At 25.0% G+C, this 23686-nt stretch overlaps 1 protein-coding gene across 1 annotated transcript in view; it reads left to right on the forward strand.

Annotated features, from left to right (window-relative positions):
• The window catches only part of LOC111303094 (lysM domain-containing GPI-anchored protein 1-like), a 39916-nt gene extending 32693 nt beyond the window's left edge, over window positions 1-7223 (forward strand). The window contains exons 4-5 of the mRNA XM_022899126.2: window positions 4041-4072; window positions 6831-7223. Coding sequence (XP_022754861.2) covers window positions 4041-4072; window positions 6831-7093 — 295 coding nt within the window. The 3' untranslated portion in view covers window positions 7094-7223. The remainder of the gene's footprint in view (window positions 1-4040; window positions 4073-6830) is intronic.
• The last annotated feature ends 16463 nt before the right edge of the window (window positions 7224-23686 follow it).

A 23686-nucleotide genomic window follows, 5' to 3' on the forward strand; every position in this document is an offset into this window, starting at 1 on the left:
TGGGTTTTGGGTTAAGTTTTGAGTAAGGAGTTTTAGGAGACTTTTCTCATTCTAAAAGTCTCACAATTGTAAAGATTTATTTGATAGTGGATTAGATTTGGAGTAGGCCATTTTGAGTTGGGCTGAACCAAATATATTTGTGTTTTCTTATTATTGATTTGAGCTTGTTATTTTGTGTGTGATTGCTGCGCGTGGGTATTGTTGTTTTTCCCAACAAGTGGTATCAGAGCGAGGTTCCAGGTTCGAGGTTCTAGGTTCGTGGGTCCAAGAGATCGTGAAGCAGTGTTTGAAGATATCTGAAGAAGGTATGTCTGGTATGTCTATGCCTAAGTTTGAGATTCCGTTATTTGATGGAAAGAGTAATTTTATGTTATGGCAAAGTACGATTCAAGATCTGTTAGTACAACAAGGATTGGATCAGGCATTGGAGAGTAGTAAGCCTGAAGGAATGTCTGATGCTAATTGGAATAGGATTCAGAAGAAGGCTGTTAGTACTATTAGATTGGCGTTAGCTTCAGAAGTAAAGTACAGTGTGTTGACTGAGAGTACTCCGAAGAGTTTGTGGGATAAGCTTGAAGGTATTTATGCTTCGAAGTCGTTGACTAATAGATTATGTTTGAAGATGGATCTGTATTCTCTGAAGATGGAAGAAGGTATGAGTCTTCATAATCACCTGAATGAATTTAATAAATTGGTTTCTCAATTGTTAGCGATTTCTGTTGATGAGTTAAAAGATGAAGAGAAGGCTTTAATTTTGCTATCATCTTTGCCCAAGTCTTATAGGCCTTTAGTTCAGACTGTGTTGGTAGGCAGGTCTACTTTGAAGTTGGATGATGTGACTGCCCTGTTGCGTGAGAATGAAAGGTTTATGGGAGCTCAGAACTCATCACCAGGGGGGAGTACACTAGCTGTAGAGGGTTTTGATCGAGGGAGGACTCAAAAGAGGATTGATGGATCAAGATGGAGATCCAAGTCAAGAGACAGAGATTACAGTGATGTAGAATGTTATTATTGTGGTGAGAAGGGACATATCCAAGTGCGCTGCAGGAAGCTGAGAAGGGATATGGCTGCTTTCAAAAGGGCGAATGATGAGAAGAAATCAGATGAAGAAAAGAGTGATACTGCTGCTGTTGTGTCTGATGATGATGATGATGTTGTTTTGACAACTTGTGTGGATGAGACCCAGACTTTGAAAAGTGATAAAGGTTGGGTTTTAGATTCAGCTGCTACAGTTCATGTTTGCAATGATAGGAGCTGCTTTGTGGAGTTGAATGAGAATGAAAAGTATGGGGATATTGTGATTGCTAACAAAGAAAAGGTGCAGATTCAAGGCATTGGGAGTGTTCGCCTTAGATCTCACAATGGTGTTATTAGGACACTTCGTCATGTAAGGTATGTACCAAATTGTCACTACAATTTGATTGCTTTAGGTGAGTTATCTTCTCGGGGATACACATTTTATGGTAGTAATGATTGGTTGAAAGTGTATAAGAATGGTAGTGTGATTCTACAAGGGAATAGGGTCAATCACTTGTACATGTTTGATGGAAGCTCAGTTGCTGGAATGCCTGTGATGAAAGAAAAGAAGAAAGGTAAGCATGTTAGCTTTGCAGATACTGTTGAAGTGTTTGGAGATTCAAGTCAAGGGAGGATTTGTTGGGATTTGCCTTGAATCTCAGAATCCCACATCGAAAGTTAAGTAAGTTTGAATTTGTCTTGTATCCCACATCGGGAGTTTAGTAAAGGTATAAAGGGTTTCACCCCTATAAATAAGATGTTTTGGTTTTAGTTTAGTAACCCCAGAGAGTTAGACACCAAGAGAATAGCTAAGTGAGTAGGCTATTAAAGGGTGTAATTGGGTTTTGGGTTAAGTTTTGAGTAAGGAGTTTTAGGAGACTTTTCTCATTCTAAAAGTCTCACAATTGTAAAGATTTATTTGATAGTGGATTAGATTTGGAGTAGGCCATTTTGAGTTGGGCTGAACCAAATATATTTGTGTTTTCTTATTATTGATTTGAGCTTGTTATTTTGTGTGTGATTGCTGCGCGTGGGTATTGTTGTTTTTCCCAACAGTACATCTCATGCATGCATTGAGTTGGTTGTTGGTTCCTGTTTTGGTTGTGTCTACGTCAGCCTCCATAGCCCTATAATCGTTGTTAGTCGCTTTTGTTCCATTAGTTCCACGGTTCCCATGCATATCATTATTGTTTACTGGTTCCCACACCGAATTTTCTCTCTTTTACTTAGTTTAGCCCCGTCTTTTCTGCCTCCGTGCTTGCCAGTGTTATCTATTGGGCCACTGCACTTGGTTTTGTCATCGATTTAAAGTCTATTTTCCGCTCATCTGCTCCGCAAATGTCATGAGCTTTATCTCCTCCAAATGTCAAACTTTTTTGACTATCCTTAACTGTTTCACGATTATCTAGCTGATTTCCCGCTTCAATTTGACTGTCCGTATCACTAGCAGTTTGTTCGGAATTCAATAGTCAATGAGCGTCTCCCCTTTGTGGTGCATTCACTGTTGATCCATTGTTGCTGCCATCCCTTTCTTCCTTTGAATACCTGTGGCTAGTTCCAGTGCCAAAGTTCTTCTTGTCAGTTCTTGTATTCACCATAAAGGAAGCATATACTTTTTTTTACAAGTGATGAATGCAAGCAAGCGCCATATTGAGGTTCAACCACTGCCGCATCTTCTTTATTGTCCATCAGCTCGCACTAAGCGACTGTATGACCCAGTGTTAACCGCTCATACTTAAGCCTTCCCCTTTTCACTTTTCCATCACCCTGAGCTCCTAGCATCACAAATCTCCTCAGGGGTTTCCTTATGTTCAATTCAACTTTCACCTTGAGAAACCTTCCTCACTCCGAGTAGTCCATGTTTGAGTCAACTCCATTATAGTTATCGATCTTTTTCCCATGCTCTCCGTGACATTTCTGTCAATCCATTTTAAAGGTAGATCATAAATCTTTACCTAAGATAGCGCCATTGAATTGTATTCTGATGGCCTCAAATTTCCATCAAACTCAGCAAGGACTAAGAGGTTCTTTTGAAGGACCAAATAGAACCATCCGTAACCCTTAGCTTATCCTTCTTTGTTCCAAACTTCCAGATGACTCTAAACGTCCCTATCATGGCTTCTATGTTGAAAAAGAACGGTTGGTTAGTTGTTTACCCACTAGGCATCTCTCCCCTTCCACCATATCTATCATGCTCGGTTATTCCCTTACATCAAACCAATTATTTTCTTCTTCTATGAGCGTTAAGTTATTCCACGCCCCTTCTAGCTCGTTCGCCATCGCTAATGGTAAACAAACTAATGACCATTAGTTACTAAGGTAACTAAGCCACCCCCAAGATAACTCAGTGAAAAGATCTCGAAGATGGAAACTTTATACTCAACCGAAACTAAAACTCCTCCTATAGAGTCAAACCGTAAGGAGACTTGCCACGCGTTTTTTTTTTAATGATTAATATATATTTAGATCATATTTGATATATAAAATTATGATAGAGTAAGATTTGATGATGTTATGAATAGAATTAATTTAAATAATAACATCATATTTCGTATTTAATGTATTTAAAAAATAAGATAAAATCAAAGTGTGCGCTTTCATTGTTGAGAAGATTTTCAATATTAAATTGAATATACTTTTGGCCTCCAATTATATGGTGATCAACAAAATATAGTTCTACCAAAAAATATTTTATCTCCCAAAATATTAGTACATACTAGCTTAAATTTTATCATGTCATTTTAAACTACGTAAAAAGCAAACGAAAAATTTATCGATTCAAAGGTTGATGGTTCAAGTTAAAGCTTCTCTTTAATATATAATCTTTGAAAGGAAAGCTAAGGCTCTTTTTGCTTGTGTTTTTACCTTTTATTATTTTGTTTTTTTTTTTTTTAACTCAATATGTGATGCATTATAAAAATTAACATTAATTGATAAAATATTAATTTTTTAAAGTGACAATTATAAGAATTAATATTGTGTCACGGGGTTAATGCAATTTGTATATATGCTTGATTTTGCAGTTTAACTCATGCTTGGCAGGCTACTTGCCCAGGTAAGGAGTTTAAACTTGTAGAATTTATTATATATACTAGCATGATTACTGTGCATTATCATTTGTCAAAAAAAAATTATTTTGTCATTTTATTTATTGATTCATTATCACAAAATTTATCTAATTAAAAATAAAAACGAAAAAAAGTAAAAAAAGCCAAATAAAAGTGACACATGAATATTTCAATTGCCTTATTTTCTTATAAATTTTATCTAATTAAAAAAAATGAAAAAAGTAAAAAAGTGAAAAAGACAAACGAAAAATAAAAGAAAAAAATAAAAAAGCTCACTGAGGGAGTCATATTGACACTCTTATTGAGCCTAAAATATTAATTTTTTAAATTAATGTGTCAAATAATAATTTTATTAATATAATATATAAAATGAAATTAATAATAAAGCATATACCTTTTTATATGTACCATGAAATAACGCAAGACAAAGCACCCTAAACACACTTTCATCTTGATAAAACATGATCAATCCCAACTCAATCTTGATTTGAAAAAATCACCCATCATTGGATTAAGATAGATCAAAACTTATCAAGAATTGTTTTAGCATCTATATCAATAGAAACCTTCTATTGCAAATTATCCAGTTAAAAATTAAAAAGTAAAAAGTAAAAAGTTCAAATAGAGATGCTATGCAAAATTATCATTGACCCTTTTTTTTCAAAAAAATTAATTTAAATTAAAAAAATAAAAATAAAAATAATGAAAATAAAAAAAAGGGAAAAACGGGTTTATTGGGGTGCAAAATGACATCCAAATTGAGCTTAAAATGTTAATCTATTAAATTAAAGTACAAATAATAATTTTATTAATTAAAAAATAAAAAAAAATAAAGAAGAAAAGGAAAAAAATAAACTAAGAAAAAAAAGAAAAAGTAAAAAAGATATTATCGAGTGTCACGTGAAAATGGCAAAAAAATAAAAAAGAAGCCAAATGGGATGCAATGTAGATTTATTAAATTGAAATATTAAATAATAGTTTAACTAATATAATACATATATATATAATTAAAATAAATAACAAAATATATATTTTTATATGTCTCGAAAGGCGAAATATCTTAAACTCACATCCGACTTGACGTAAATTTTCAAAAAAAACTTTATTTTAATCTCAAATTAAAAAATGCACTTATTGAATTCAGAGAAATTGAAACACCATAGATAAAAATTAAAAAAGAATGAAAAGGAAAATATACATCATTACTCAATAATATTAAATGGGTTCATACATAAAAAGCTTAAAAATATAAAATATTGATTAAATATTAAAAAAAAGAAAAAAAATGTATTAACTTGGCACTTGATGCTTCGTATATAGAATCTTTGTACATATGCATGATTGAAAGTATAAACAAAGAAATGATGAAAAATAATAAAAAAATAGAAGTCAAATGAAAATGTTACGTGAATTTATTAAATTAAAGTATTAACTAATTATCTTATTATATAATATATATAAATATAAAATAAATGAAGAAGTAAAACATATATTTACATCATAAATTTAAAAAAGAAAAAAATATAAAATATAAAAAAGATTGAAAAATCAAAATCCTATATTACGACAATACTTTCATAATATTTAAAAAAAAAAGATCAAATAAAAAATAAAAAATTTAATTAAAAATATCAAATAGAAGTTTAAATTAATTGAATTTAATTAAAATTTTATTAAATATTAAAAAAAGAAAGAAAATATAAATATAAAAAAGATAAAAAAAGAAAAAAGAAAAATGAAGCAAATGACCTGACTCATGACATACCTTTGATATCAAACAAGTAAAAAAAAAGAATTTAAAATCTTAAAATATTTATTAAATTTAAAAAAAGAAAAATAATATAAATAAGAAAAAGTTTAAAAAAAAGGGAAAAAACAGTAAACATGTGGCATACCCTTGGTATTGAGTAGATCTCAAAAAAAGAATTTAAAATCTTTTAAATAATATTGCTAAAAAAGTTTAAAAAGAAAAAGCAAAAAAGAAAAAAAGAAAAAGAAAAGAAAAAAATGGATTATTACAAACTTTCCACCTTTAAAATTTTAAATAAAAATATTTATTAAATATAAAAAATCTTTAAAAAAGAAAATAAAAATAAAAAGTAATAAAATATTAAAAAAAGTTTGGAAATAAAAAGTAAAAAACAAAATAAATTTGAGGGTGTGCATGTTGCACCCGGGTTAACCTTCATGGAAAGCGAAAATTATCTAACGGATAGATTTACAAAAATGAAAAAAAATTGATAAAGTGGGTCTCACTTTAAAATCTTAAAATTTAAAAAAAAAATTGTAGAATTTTAAAAAAATCTGTAAAAGAAAAGTAAAAAAGAGTTTTAACATAAAAATTTTAAAAAAATTAAAATTGGGGTGTGCACATGACACCCGGATTAAACTCCGTAAAGAATAAAATTTACCCAATGAGTAGATCTTAAAAAAATGAAGAAAAGAAATAAAACTTGATAAAGTGGATCCCATTTTAAAAATATTTTAAATCTTTGAAAAAAATTTTGCAAAATTTTTTAAAAATCTGCAAAAAATTTTTAAAAGATTTGATAAAAATTACAAATTTTAATTAAGCAAAAAAAAAACCCATAAAAACAAAATAAAAAAAAAAAAGAAAAGAAGGAATGTTGCCACGTGGCACATCTAAAGAAATGTAGTGTATAATACACTAATAAAATTTATTGTTTAGTTAATTAATTAATTAATTAATTCTTTCAGATAAGAAAAATCTCACTTTTATTTCAGGTAATCAAAGTTACAACACGGCGTCACCAAGTCCATCTCCCTCTTCATTCGTTAATATTAATATATGTTCCTCACCATCGCCCTCCAATCCGGCTGCTGGGTCCAGTAATCCCACCAAATCAAATACTACAACCGTACAAAACTTGTTTAACGTTTCTAGCCAAGGAACAATATTACTATTGCTCACTCATGCTCATGGAGCTTCATTTTACAGTTTACTACTGCCCTTGGGGTTGGCACTGGCCCTTTCATTTTTCTTGTAATTCTTGGTATTTATTTTTCTTGTTTGTGTAATAATTTTCTTCTGAAGTTAATTAGCAATACGTGGTCTTGGATTATGTTTAGTAGAATTAATCCTGATAATTATACAATATACACATCCGGAATTAGCAATTTGAGATTCTTGTTATAATTTAGGACACTGTTACTTGCACTAAAGCATTGCATTCAAAGGATGTAATTACATAGAGGCGACAAAAATTGATTCAATTTGAAATATTTGTCTAATCCATTCTAATTCACATTTTATTTATTTGAGTCGATAAAAAAATCAATAATATTAATTTGAATTTGAATCCAAATTTATTCAAATTTGTTTTGCTTTAAATTTTATCAAATTTAATTAACTTAAATTGATTCGAATTTGAATTAATTTGAACTTAAAATACTTAATTGAAATAATCTAAAATTAAAATAATTTAATTTTACTCTATATAATAATATAATTAAAAATAATAAATATAAGTATATAACATAAATTGGTTGGAACCTAAGTTAATATAAAGAGGTATTTAAGTCAAGTTGATTTTAATTTTTTTTTTACAAAAGAGGTCACGATCTATGGATAATGAAAAGGATTGGAGGTAATGCCACCTAAACCTATTGAATCCCTTTAATTCAGTTTTGATATTTTTGAAGTTCATATTTTTACATACAAAAATATATATAGGAGGGATGCACTTACTCTAAGGTAACTCTTATATATTTTTTGAAACCTTAGATTAAAATTATTATTATAATGTATAAATTTGTGTACTTATCGTTAGATATAGATTTAAGTAGCATCACTAACTTTTTTTTTATTTAGATATGATTTGTCTCCTAATTGAATCCATTTTATTTTTTAAAAAAATCTCAAGTTTGATTAGGTATCTTTAAATGATAAATTCAAGTTTACAGAATCTCATTTAGGTTCGAGAGTATAATTACATGTGAGAAAAATTATAATACTCTCACAACGTCAACCCAAAAGATGATATTAGATTGATTTCAAGTTATCTAAATCTTAAATTATTTTTATAGTTTACCAAATAATTTAATTATTAAAAATTAATCTTAAAATTACTCAAATAATTTGATAATAATTTAAGATAATTTTATCATCTCAAAAATATTATGGAGATTAATGTCTTACTTTAAAGAGGCTCTTTTGTTGGATCCATGAATGTATTTTCCAAGAAATTATTTTTGAAAAAATTAATAAAATCTTCCAACCTTTTGGTAAGATTTTATATCGATACATATTTTTCAATAATTTAGTAAGATTTTATTCGAAATTTTTTTATGAAAATTAAAAAATAAAAAGTCATTAAATCTTTTGATAGTTTAGTAATATTTAATTTAAAATTTTAAATTATCCAACCGTTAGGTAATATTGAAAATTAATTTTTAAAAAAATTTATTAAGTCCTCTAATCATTTAGTAGCACTTAATTTGAGATTTAAATTTTTTAATTATTTAGTAGGATTGAAAATTTTATTTTTTAATTGAATAAGATTTTCTAATAGTTTGATAGAATTCATACTAAAAAATATTTTTTTTAAATTCACAAAAAATTTTTAATAATTTGGTAAGACATCATGGATTAATTTTTTAAAAAAATATTATTATTATTTTTATATATTTTAAAACATCTATAATCAAAATAAATAATAAACAGTAATATAGGATAAATACAAACAGAAAATATAAAAAATCTATGCCAATTCTTGGATCCAGTCCAAATTGAAGTCCAAAAGATTGAACTTGAATGGCTCAAAATCTTGATCTATGCTTTAAATAAAAAAAAAAAAAGGCCGAAGGAATTAGGCTCAAGAATGAGCCTGGGTTCTGCAAAAGAAAGCTGGAGCGGGCTGTTGTAACTGGGCCGACGTAGGTAAGAAGATCTTCAAGTGGGTTGGAGCGCGGGTCCCTGAACAGGACTGGACGAATAACTTTAATTTCTATTACTTTAGAATGCAATGTTCATTTGGACGAACAATTTTATTCTGCTATTATTTAAGGTTAAATCCTTTCTTTAGTGGATATTAACGGCAATGCATTTGCAATTTTTCATACTAGTAATTTCTAATGAAATTTTGGCAGACATTGCATATTTGTACTGGTCTATAATTACATATTTATAGTACTTTCAACTCTTAAAAAATGATTTTTTAACAATAATATACTAGAATATTGTTATTTCCAAAATTTTTAACGAATCCAAAAAAATCTAAACAAATCACCAAATCTTTTGAAATTTATTTAATATTTCTAGCAATTTGTTGGAAAAACTTTTAAATTTTAATTTAACCCTTACTCAAATATGTAAGTTAATTTAAGTGAAATATTCGAGTATTTGATTTAATGATTAAATAAATATAATCTTTTCATTCAAAGAGCAAAGTACAAATATGTTTTTTTTTTTTTAAATAAAAAGGCTTATTCAATTAAAATCTCTCTTTTTATTCTTTCTTCCATCATGATTTACAAAACATGAGGCAAACCCAATTTCTTTGAATTCGAAATGATTCGTCCTCAAATTGATCATAACCCAAAAGGATTCTAATAAATTCAATCGATCTGATTTGACTCGAATCCAAAAATCTGAAATGGTAAAAAATTTCCTTGATACAAACTTGACTTAATTCAAACTCAAAATTATTCTATTTTTTATATCCAAAATGACTCGATAAATTTCTATTTCTTATTCTATGGACTTAAGTGAAAAGTAATATAATTTTTATGACTTATAATAGAATTTTAAAAATTGATATTTTATGTGAGTTTGTGAAATTCTTGTATTAGAAAAATAAATGGTCTTTTCCTATTTTTTAAAAACCCTAGAAAAACTATCTGGTTACGTTCGGGTTACAAAAAAAAAAATTTAAAATTTTGATATGTAATTATAAAGTAATAAAAAAATATTTTTATAATTATGATAAAAAGGTGTTATAGTAATTTTAACAAATTATAATATGATGGTTATTTTCATAATTATGGTAATAGGTGGATTATAATAATTTAGGCAAATGATGGTAGGAGGGCATTTATGTAAGTATGATTATAGGGGAATTATATTAACTTAGGCCAATTATGGTAAGAGGGATATTTTAGTAAATATGTTAAAATGAGCATTATAATAATTTTAGTTAATCATACATATTAGGCCATTATACACAATTTAAATGTATGTAATTCAATTGTCAAGTAATTAAAAAAGTATTATGATGATTTTAGAAGGGATTAATTTTAGATTATTATATGAATGTTAAAACTTAATGCGTAATTATGAAGCAATCAAAAAGATATTTTCATAATTATGTTTAAAAGGTACTATAGTAATTTTGGTCAATTATAATATGAGTGATATTTTCGTATTTATGTTAAGAAGATATTTTCATAATTATGGTTAGAGGATATCATAGTAATTTTGGTAAATTATAATATGATGGACATTTTCATAATTATGATAAGAGTATATTTTCATAATTATTGTTGTAAAGACATAGTAACTTTTACCGATTATGGTAAGAAGGGCATTTTAGTAATTATGTTAAGAAAGATATTATGGTAATTTTAGTTAATCAAGAAAATGGGTATTACAATTAATTTGGATGCATGTAATTCAAGTATCAAGTAATTAAAAGGTATTATAATCATTTCTAAAGGGATTCATTTATTATTATTATATGGATGTCAAAATTTAATGAGTAATTATGAAACAATCAAAGGGGTATTTTTGTAATTATGCTTAGAGGGTATACAATAATTTTGGCCAATTATAATATGAAGGTTATTTTCTTAATTATGCTTGGAAAGTCATAATATGAACAATCAAAAAGGGTCTTTTTTATAATTATTGTTAGAGGGTATTATAATAATTTTTATCAATTATAATATAAGCGGTATTTTTATAATTAGAGTAAAAAGGTATTTTTGTAATTATGGTTAGAGAATATTATAATAATTTCAGTAAATTATAATAAGAAGAGAATTTTCGTAAATATGATAGGAAGGGCATTAAAATAATTTTGACAAATGTTGGTAGGAGAACATTTTTATAATTATGGTTGTATGAGCATTATAGTAATTTTGGCTAATTATAGTAAGATGGAAATTTTAGTAATTGTATTAAGAGGGACATTTCAATAATTTTAGTTAATCATAAAAAGAGGGGTATTATAGTTAATTTAGATGTATTTAATTCAATTATCAAGTAATTAAAAATATATTATGATCATTTCTAAATGGATTAATTTCATATTATTGTATGAATGTTAAAATTTAATGTGTAATGATAAAGCAAATAAAAAATATTTTCATAATTATGCTTAGGGGACATTATAGTAACTTCGGTCAATGATATTATGAGGAGTATTTTTATAATTTTGATAAAGTAATCAAAATGGCCTTTTTTGTAAATATGACTAAAAGATATTATAGTAATTTTAGTAAAATATAATATGAGGTGCATTTTCATAATTATGGTAAGAGGGGTATTAGAATAATTTTAATTAATTATGGCAGGGAGAAAAAGGAAAAAAAAAAAACCACACAACATACAATTAGTATCAAGTGGGTCTTATGAAAAAATTAAATAAAAAATTTTAATATGAAAAAAGATAAAAAAGAAAAAAATGTTTGATATAAATGGGTCTTAAATATAAAAATTATTTTAAAAAATATATAATTTTATAATTTCTAAAAGTACTTATTAAGTAATTTTAAAGAAAAGCAAAGAAACAACAAAAAAATAAAAAAGAACTCAGAAAATGACACATGATAACCAAAGGAAATGAGACTATAAATTGAATATCATTCAAGTGCATCCCAAAAGAATAAAAAAAAATTTAATTACTTGTATAACAAGAAAAAGCAAAAAAAAATTTGATATAAGTGAGTCCCATACATAAAAATATAATCTTTGCAAATATATATTTTTTATAATTTAAAAAAAATTATTATTTTTAGAAGAAACAAGTAAAAACAACACAAAAATAACAACACAAAAAGAAAAAAAAAAGGACCAATCATAAGTTGACATGTGGCACTATAATAGATAAACATTGTTGATCTGTATAATATCAAAATTAATGTTATGGATAAATAATAAAAAAAAATACATGCGTGTTGCTGTGAATAAAATACTTTTTATTTTATCATCTCTATTCATCATATAATTTTATAAAATTGATCTAATTAAATAAAAAAGATGAAAGATAAAAAGCAAACAAGAATGGCATGTGAATATTTGAATTGATTTTATTTTTTTAATTTATCAAATAAAAAAATAAAAATAAAAAGATTGAAAAAAGTGCAAAAGAAAAATTTAAAATTTAAAAAAAGAAAAAAAGCTCACAGAAGATACCATATTGACACTTTTGATTGAGTTTAAAATATTAATTTATTAAATTAAGATAAAAAGTAACTTTATTAATATAATTCATATTTATGTATAAAATTAAATAAATATAAAATATAAAATTTTATTTATATCTCAAAATAGCTTAAGATAAAGCACTTTAAATATACTTTTGACCCAAGCTCATTTTTTTTAAAAAAAATCTAACCTGTCTCAAGGTATATTTTTTTTAAAATAAAATGACAAAGTACCCACTTAACCCATTTCAAAGTAAAATATTATAAAAATGTGTAAATATTTAAAAAAAAAAGAAAGAAAAAGTAAATAAAAAATAACAAAAAAGAGATTAAAAGGTAAAAAAATAACTTAACACATGACATACCACCATTATTGGTGAGAAATTTTTTTTTAAATATAAAAAATATTTATTAAATATATAAAATATAAAATAATAGGGAAAAAAACACATAGCACACCTTAAATATAAACTGAATCTCATAAAAATAAATTTAAAATCTTAAAAAGAATAAAAAGAAAAGAAAAAAATAAAAAAAAGTTTAGTGTAAAGTGAGTCCCATTTTAAAAAAATTCATTAAATATTTAAAATTTTGAAAAAAAAGGGAAAAAAGCAAAAAAAAAAAAAAACAAGTAATAAAAAAAGAAAACATAAGAGGTGACATGTGGCATAGATTTTGGTCATGTACTATTGATCATACATATTATATTATAGATATATAGTATTCCAAATAAAGTTAAATAATCATACCTCCAACCTAAACATTAGCTAACTATATATATATATATATATATATTATAACTAATATTTTAGAAGGCTAGGGTTGAGGGTCCAATTCACTTGTTTTGATGTTCTTCGTATGTATAATATAACAAAAGATCCGATTAATGGTGTTTAGTTAGTTAAATTTTTTGGACTTTATTAACAAGCATATCGGTTGTAGTTTTTAATGTATATATATTTTATAACTCATATTTCATAATGCTAAGGTTGGGGGTCTAATTGATTTCTTTTGATATTCTTTGTATGCATAGCATAACAAAAGATCCGATTATTATTGTTAAGTTAGTTAAAGTTTTTGGATTTTATTAACAAGTGTACCAATTGTACTCTTTAATGTTACCATATATTTTTATGGTCAAAATTAATTATTGAATAACTACCATGCACGAATTAATTTTATCTATTAGAAAGATAATTGGATTACAAGTTTAAGAAACAACTTGATACTTGATTGTCTTGTGAACTTTATATAGTCTCCTTGTTGAATAATTAGAGTTAAACAATTATTAACTTTCAATCACAAATGAAATTGTTTCAAGGCGTACCATAAATGTCACATTTCTTAAGGATTATTTCACCCTAATTAGTTATTGTATGCAAAAGGGTGACATGAAACTCCTCCAATACATAATAAAGTCTTGTTTGTTTGTACTTTACATTAGTATAACAAACCATTAAACACACCTTAGTAAGAACAAAAATACCTTGTCTTTGCAAGGTTTTTTGCTATAAACAACACTAAAGCAACTTACCTTTAAGTGAGAAAGAAATAAGAGAAACAAGAGTAATTCAGAAATGAATTAAATGTTCAAATGAGCTCATATCAATCTATATTTATAAAGATTTAATCATAAAGTTGTGACTCTTTGATTATATTATTTCAATAAAAATCATTTCCTTTTAGTTATAAATGTCTCTTTGAAAGATTATAAACATTTTTTTTCATTTGAATAATAAAAAAAAGAGAGATAATCATTCACATTTATGAAAATTATAACTTTTCAAGTAAAACAGCAATTGCTTAAAGTTGGCACTCGACTACCTTTTTGTAAATTCAATTTTAAATACTTTTAGAAGCAAAGCATTTGACTTTTCATAAGAGCAATAAACTAATCTCACATGTTCGAATGAATACTATTCATAAATAGTTAATTATTCCTTTCAATTTTTAAAAAAGGTTCCACATTCGAAATTCTTCAAGCAATTGATTTATACTCAAAAGCAATAGGTTGCCATGGCCTTGATTAATTTTTAAGAAGTCTTTTACACATTGGAAGTTGATTCATTATTGTTAGGAACCAATTTCACCCATTTTCAACCATAGCAGTCAATTGCTTTTATAAAGGTAATCAGCTGTTATCTTACAGAAAATATTTATTTAGTTTCTGTTTGTCAAAGCAGTTGACTTCATATTCTTGGCAATTGATTGCTCTTTCTAGATGACTCATACACTCTATTACTCTCTTATATAGTCTTCTTATATGATTTTTTTTTTAGTTTAAAATCATATATTTGACCTTTTATGAGTTTACCTTAATTATGGCTAAATGCCTAATTAAGAATCTAACATTTGTGAGTTTTCTTAATAATTAAATATATCATCTTTAATTTGATTCAATGTAAGACTACATGTTTTCGATTTGATTCAAAATAGGATTCCATCACAGATGTGTATTACATGTGTGAAAAATATAGTGAAACAAATTATGTCTTTGGTTGAAAAGAAAACAAGGATAAAATTGTATTTTGAATATAAAAGTGAAATGTTTTTTTTGAAAACAAAGATTAAAATAAAAAATAATTGTATTTTTAACATAAAAATCGTAAAAACTTAAAATTTTTTTAACATGAATATTTACCATTTTTGTTTTCCCAAAAGCTAAGCTAAGACATCCCAATGAGCAAAGAATAGATAAGGCAACATTTTTTAAAAACATTGAAGCTTTCATTAAAAGGCAACCTACCTAGGTATTATCAAATTTCTAAAATTTCAACTAATTAATATGAAAGAAAATAATAAAGATTAATACTTAAGAGATTTCTACGAATCTATCATTTTCTTACACTTTTTCAACATCTAAACACCTAAAAATTTATCAAAAAACTAAAAAAGAACTTCAAATCCAAAAATGAAATTGTATTATGTAATCAATCTTATTAAAGAATCAAACTTGAAAAAAAAAGAAGAAGCTAAATGTTTAATTTTTTAGAAAACATGAGATTTTGAAAAACCTTGAAATCTCTAAATTTTATAAAAACTTTTTTTATCATATTCATTTTTTACTAACATGAAAAATTACACACAAAAACTATAAAAACCAAATTTGCCCAGAGCCAAAGCAATCATAATCATAGCATGAAATGTCCACTACTATCCATCAACAGGAAATCACAAAACCCACCTCAGATTCATCCATTAGACACAATTATATAAAAAATTTTGAAAAAAATGAAAATTTAGGGGAATAAAAGATGAGATTGATCAATATTTACTCCTTAACAAACTTGAAATCAAGATCTAGATTAGATTAATCTAAAAATTAAGAAAAAGGCTTGGATGGTGAAAGGAAGTTCAATTTTACACTTTTTTTTGGCCTTAGCAACTATCATTTTGATCTATACTTAACCTTATCTCTTTCTGATGATTTATTCCTTAAAAGAAGACTTGTACCCATTGAGCCAAACTTTTTTTTTTTTTTTTACTTAAAGCCCCCTCGATTCCTCATTTCATTATTGAAATTAGCCACCAAGTTTCAAGTTTTATTGTTAAGGTTTAAGAAATCAAAGCTTAACTTAATTGAAAAAATATATTCAACTTTAGTTAATGGCTCTATTTTTGTCCCCACATTTACAAAAAAAAAAAAAAAACATAAAGAAAGAAAGCAAGAGAAAAAACATGACGAGGAATCACCGATGGTTAAAAAGAGATTTTTTTCAATCCATAAGTAACAAATTTCGTAAGTATTGATGTAATTAACTAGTAAAAAAGCATAACTTTTTAGGTACATTGCTTTCATAATTATTTTTTAAAAAATTTGAAGTAATTAGGGTTTTTTATATAAAAAAAGATTTTAACGGCAAAATTTAATGGATATTAAATTTGATGGTGCATGTAATATACCTCTGTAACATAATCCTATTTTGAATCAAAGTGAAAACATTTAGTTTTAAATTGAATCAAATTAAAAATGATATCTTTAATTGAAAAAATCGCAAATGTTAGATCCTTAATTGAATATTGAACCTTAATTTATTAACTTAACTTTGATTTCTCTTTGATTAAGTTTGTTACTTAATCATATTTTCATATTTTGAAAATATTTTCTACCATTATCTATTTAAATGTGTCTACACAGAAAAATTCATATTTTTTACACATTTATATATCCAAGTCTTTAAATTTTATGGTATGGAGCAAGAAGAAAAACAAACCCAAATAAATATCCAATAAACAAACCATAAAAAAATTATTGTAACAAAATTATACTGATAAAATAAATAAAATTTTTTAATGGCTAAAATTAAATTTCATCCATTTATACCATCTTTATCTTTTATAGACATATAAGTAAAGCTATTTAAGAGTCTAAGCTATCCGTCTAAACCCGAAGATCTATCTAAGTTTTGAGAGAATTTGATCAAAAAATTAAGACTCGTTAAATGGGCTTGAGCACAATTTTTAAACTTATTTAAATTTCAAACAAGGCTTTGGACAAAAGAATAAAAGTTCAGGTTTGATTTGGTTTGAACAAAATATATAATTAAAATATTATAATTATATAAGTATATATATGAGAATTTTTATTTTAATATTTTATTTTTTAAAAAAAGAGAATTTTTATTTTTTAATTTTTTATTATATAAGTTAGGTTTAATGGGTGAATTTGAGATTTATTTTTTCAAGTTGGGTTGAGCTTAAGAAAAATTTGAGGTCCGAAATATCAGATAGAATTAGAGCAAGTATATAAGTTATTAATATTAAATATAAACCTGGCCCAAAATTTTCTTAATCCATAAACACCTCTACATGTAAGTTTATTTTGTGTTAAATTAAAAAATTATGAAAAGATGGAGGAAACATTGATAAAAACATGTAGAATAGAAAAGATATTTTTTACAAAAGATAAAAAAAACCATCCTAAAATAAACAAAGATGCAATGTTTTTATTTATTTTCTAGCAAAATTTGACGGTCATAATTTAAGGACCAATAGTGTAAATTGTAAGAAATTTTTATTAATTTGAAATATGAATAGGATTAAACTACTAAATACACGTGTGGCATAACTAATTTGATGTATTAGTTTATCCAATTAACTAGAATTGGTCCCCGTTACAATGCGGTGGATTTTTTTTATAATTTTTAAAATTATTTTTAATATATTTATAATTATTTTTACTATAAAATAATAAAAATAAAACAAACAAAAATATTATAAAAGTATTAAAATTTAAAATATATATATAGTATTTTATATATTGCAATTATAATCTTTTTGTTAATTTTTTTGCAATTATATATTATACATTTGAGAAACTATTTTATGCCCCCTTAAAAATATTGTTAATTTGAGACATGCCAGTTTGTTTCTAAGGAATTATTCCTCATTAGGTACACTGTTGAAAGCTACCATTGTCCTCAAACACTTTCCAAAGGTGATAGGATTTTAAAAACAAATGTTAATCTTTGTTATGCATTTTGACATAGCGGGCTCAATTTTATATTTTGATTACTCCATTCAAATCGATTTTTTTAAAAAGTGCATAGTTTGTTAAAAAAAAAAAAAAACGAAATAGATAACATGATAAAATTATGATAAGAACAAAAAAAAAAAATAGACAAAAGGGTAAAAATGAATTTTAATATTATGTAAAATTTTAATATCGTATCACTATTCAATTATATGAAAAGTTTATTCCCAGGTCAGATTTTTCTCTCAAAACAATTGAATAAAAATTAATTAAATCATAAAAAGAGTATTGACATGTCTTCACTATTAGGATTGTGATCAAATACTAAAAAAAATTAGAATATTACTGTTTTTTAAGAAGAAAAGAGAATACCTGGTTGAATAACGAATTAAATCTTAAAAAAAAAAAAAATTCACTTACCTTCGCTTGATTTTGATTAAATTTTTGAACAAAATATTTAAAAAGTAAATGTCCGTATTAGGGGAAAATGAATTGCAAACAAATATAATTTTTATAAGAATAAAAGCATAAAAGTAATAGAATACCATTTAAAAAAAATTATAAATTGAAAAAAATTATGTAACACATTCCAATTATAGACTTATTGGATGAGAATTACAGTGTCTAGATAATTTTGAAATTGATAAATATCTTTTGAATTTAAAAATAATATAACAAGTGATATTTGTGTTTTTAAATTTAAAAAATTAAAAAATCTAAAGAATTATAAAAAAATTTATAAAGATAAAAATATCTTTTTGAGATTTTTAAATTTAAAAAGAGATATATCTAAATAGCGAGCACATTTCAACTACAATTATTTTATTATAATATTATACTTTTCCAATCACAATCAAGAATTATGTGAGGGTCGACCAATTATAAGAGTGGACTCCACATAATATTTTGATAGACCCTACATAATTTTAAAATGTAATTGATTAATTATAATACAATTATTATAAGTGATATGATCCCCTAAATAGTTAGTGAATTTGAATAAAATAAGATGAATTTTTTAAGTTTCAAAATCTTAATCCATTTGTATTTTTAAAAGTTTTTGAATTGTATAATCTTTGATTTTAGATTGATGATTTATTTATTTATTTATAACCATTTACTTTATTTATTTAAATAAATTTATAAATTATTAATTTAAATAGGATATGAATTTCATAGTTCTTTAGATTTGGAGATAAAGATTTAATTTTAAGAAATTATTATATATATTGATAGTAGAGTTTTTAAACTCCATAAGTAGGATTTAAATGTGACACAACTTAGAGTATATTTAAAAAAATAAAAAAATAATACATGTATTAATATCTTAACACCATTTGTGGATTAAAAATTTACACTAATAATATATTAAATACCAATTCATTAATTTTAAAACTATTTGAATTATGAATTTCATACACGGATAAAAAAGTAAATTATAATTTTTTATGGATAGGTCTAAAATTTAGATAAGCCTAAATTTTTAAATGTTGAATTTTTCTATGCTTGAATAACTGATTGAATAAAATTATTTAATAAAACTATAATGAAAAAATAATTAATTAAATAAAATTACTTAATAAATAATTAAAATTAATGAATTGTTTTTCGTGTCATGAAGACAAGTTGTACATGTAAATGTCTATGTAATTGTCCTAAACAAAAAAATTTATTGTCTTCAATTGCTTAGCTTAATAGTCAAGATAATTTTAAAAAAGACATCAAGATCGAAATTCGAGCCTTATCCCTTTCCCATAATATAAGATTCTGTTCGCTGAATGACCAAAAAAAAAAATTATTGCCTTATAATAAATGTCACTCCAACAAGTGTGTAGAGGAATATTGTAACATTTCTCGATAACTAATTTATACAAACAAATTAACGCTGTCCCTACATATAATTTTATAATCACATCAATTTTGTCTTAAAAAATATTTTGAGAAATATTTTTGGAGCTAATGCTTATATTTAAGGATATAATTGTTTTTTACAAAAAAAAATGGATATACTTGTCTTTGTCGTATATTAAAAGTTGTCAACTCATTTTTTTTTCTTTTATTTTTTTCTCATTTTCTTTTTAGTTTTATTTTTTATTGATTTTTTTATTTTTATTTGCATAAATATTTAAAATTTTATTTTAAGAATGACTTTAATTATTTGAAAATATAAAAAGCTAAAATGTGAGTTAGACAAATAAATTCATAATTTTTATAATTATTTTTATTTATTTATATCATGTAAATTTTATAAAATTTTGAAAATAAATGAAAATTATTCTAATGATGAAATTAAAACAAATTTGTTACCAAAAGAGTTGGAAAGATTATGGAAATATTTCAATAAAATTTTTTATTTTTTAATAAATTATTTAGTAAAAAATAAATGTTGGTAAAGTCAAAATAAATTTAAAAAAATTTTTCATAAAATTTTAAATTAATCGACACAGTGCCTCTTTAATTGGAACAAATAAATTTTTTGAATACTTTTGATATAAAAGAATTTTCTAAAAATTTTGTCATAATATTGTAGAAAAGTTAAAAATTTTTAAATATTTTAATTAATGAAATTATCATTTAATTAGGACCCTTTTAAAATAATATAAAATTAATTGATATTGTTTTTGGATGGATGTTGTGAGACTGTTAATACCTTCTCTACACCTAAATTAATTAATAACATACAACAAAGTTATCCCTAAGTTGGGAACTCTTGAATTGTGAGCTACTAAATTGCTTTTTATTTGTCAGATAGCTATTAGCTGATAAAGAAGTGAAATAAATTATTGGATTTGGTAGGTAATGGTGTATTGGATTTTGATTGCATTGAGATAAGGTGAGTTGTGGTTTAAGTTACTTTTATTTATAAAATACTTTACAAATTTTTTTTTATATTTTACAATAAATTGAAAAATAGACATATGATCAAATGATTAATAAAAAAATACAATAGTTATAACGTAGCATAAAAATTAACAAAAAAATATAATTATAATTTATGAAATACTAAATTTTTATTAATTTTAATATTTTTTGTCAAAATATATTAAATATTTTATAGAACATAGCATGAAAAATTAACAAAAAAAAAAATCTTTTTCTCCTCTTCACTGTTGAATATCTAAATATTTATATATATGTCAAATACATTTTTATTACACTTCCGCTGCTAAGTGCGGACTGCTATCTAGTTAGAATAATTGTTGTGGCCAGGGATAATTATGCAAATTTAATTGTTATAATGAATGAAGTTGTTGCTAGTCAGCATTGGACACCAATAACATTAGTGGCAGTGACAGTGACAATATGATGTGAATAAGAAATTGAAATGTTACGATTTTAGATTTTAGTATAATAACTGTAGATGATACGTATTTTTTTTAATACATAACAAGCGTCGTATTTAAAATAGTTTAGTTACAAATTCGGCACTCCTCAACGTCTATCCTCCTCCTAAAAAAAGAGAATAAATATTTAAACCCCATTTCATCCAAGGAAATTACCATATGCAGAGGAAAATAATATTCCAGGGAATGAAACTATACAATTTTGAAGTTTTGTCATTGAAAATTCTAGGGTATAATTATAAAATGAGTAAATTACATAAAATTATCTTATGATTTGAGGCGGATTGAATAATAAGTTTTTTAATTAAATTTTTGGATGTGGATGCAGGCTTTATTTTTTTCTCTTTTGGATAGAGTTTGTAGTAGATCATGATTATAATGTTTTTTAAGTTAAAATTTAGATGAAAGCAAATTTTTTGTGTATTCTGAATGTGGGATTTTGTTCAAATTGAGATTTTATTAGTTTTTTTTAGATAAATTAAATAAGAATTTGAGTATGATATTAGCTATTTAGATTTTTAAGGATTGAGTTTCTAATTGTTCTTATAAAATTATTCATCTATTCTAATTATGAAACTTTTTTATGATATACGAAAATTAATTGTTTGAATTATTATTATTATTATTATTATTTTATTAGTCTTGCTTTTAAGATAATAATTAGCGTTGAGCTTTGAATTATATCATTTATGCAAAATGGAGAAATTTGATAAATTAATGTGGGATGTTCATTTGGATTAATAATTGAATGGTTGAGAATTATTTTTTTTTGAGTTTAAAATTTTTTTGGATTTAGAGAAAGAAAAAGCGTAAATTTTTTCTAGATTTAGAGAGAGAAAAAGAGTAAATTTTTGAAGAAGAAAAAAATAAAAGAGAAAAAGTTATTGGAAAAAATTAAGATTTTGAACAAAAAAATAATAAAATAAATCACATAATAGTTAAATATCAACTTTTAAATTCCAAGAGTCACTTTCAATCTATCTTAAATCACAAGTGATTTTATGTAATTTACCCTTAAGAAATTGAGTAAGCCTGAGGACTGTGTTGATATATATACAAAGCCACACAAATCTCTTTCATGATATGGAATTGTGAAAAGGTATTGTTTTTCAGCCTCATCCACATGATTTCATATCCGAAATTATCTCATCAGTATGCTACCAAAAATCAAGGACTTATCAGGCTGAGCCAAATGATTCATCGAAACAATCCACAGCTATACGCGATTCGACGAAAATGCACAGCCTTTTTGCCAGGGCACATGAATTGTTCCAACAGTTTGTGTTAGATATTATAACATCTTCATCAAGTTGACAACAGCTTCGTACTATGATTTTGATTCCTTTTTTAATGTTGTTGGCATATATAGATATATATATATATATATCTGTATGAATATATCGGTAGTAGATAGTACCAGAGACTTGGCAGACAAAACTATATCTGTCTAGTGTGTGAAAACACCATCCATGTCAAAGAACCAAAGGGAATATTAGGGGAAGAGAAATAAAAATATATATATATTTATATATATATATATATATATATATAGATATAGGAAGCTATGATAACTATAAGAAAAGATTTTCTATGCTGCTTAATTTGTATGGAAATTACTTCTGACTGGTTATTTTTAACGACTCTATGATCATGGAAATAAAAATCTCAATTTTATGATTATGAAAATAAAAATCTCAATTTTCATTTTTTTAAAAAATGTTAGTCAATGTTTTAGTTCCTAAATACCATTAATGTACACAAATACCACTTCCGATAAAGCAATCAAATCACATAGCAAGAAAATTCCTTTCTAGAGTAAGATAAACTCAATGCGCTTCATTTGGGTTAAAGAGCTTCATTTATGTTAAAGATGTCACACTTATATCTATATATATATATATATATATATATATATATATATAAGTGTGACATCTTTAACATATATACACACACACACACATACATATATGTGGAAAAGATCAACTTATATAAAAAAAAAAATTATTCTTTTTTCTAACAATTGATTTTAATATATCCAAAAGATAAGATTAAACAATTTTTTTTTTCTCTTTTCACTTGTCTCTATTATTTTTTAGATCAATTGAAATAAATGGTTTAGAGTATTCCAAGATAAGGATATTCTAGGATAAGGGTATGCCCCAAAGTAGTGCTTATTGTGATTGTGACCCTTGGGATGCTTAGGTTTGGTATAAACTAAACCAAGAGGGTATAAAAGGTATCAATTCCTTCAATGTCAGCTTCCTTTACTTTTTTTCCACTATTCAGATTTTTCAGCATGCCCATTATCTGAGCCTAGTCTCCTTTTATTTCATCTTGAGCCTTCTCAACTTTCTCAATTCGATTATTTTGTTCTTGCTTTATGGGTGTTGCATGCGTGA

This window comes from Durio zibethinus, chromosome 9 (assembly GCF_047325235.1).
Source record: "Durio zibethinus cultivar Kanyao isolate XHJ-2024 chromosome 9, ASM4732523v1, whole genome shotgun sequence".
In the NCBI taxonomy this organism is placed as follows: Eukaryota; Viridiplantae; Streptophyta; class Magnoliopsida; order Malvales; family Malvaceae; genus Durio; species Durio zibethinus.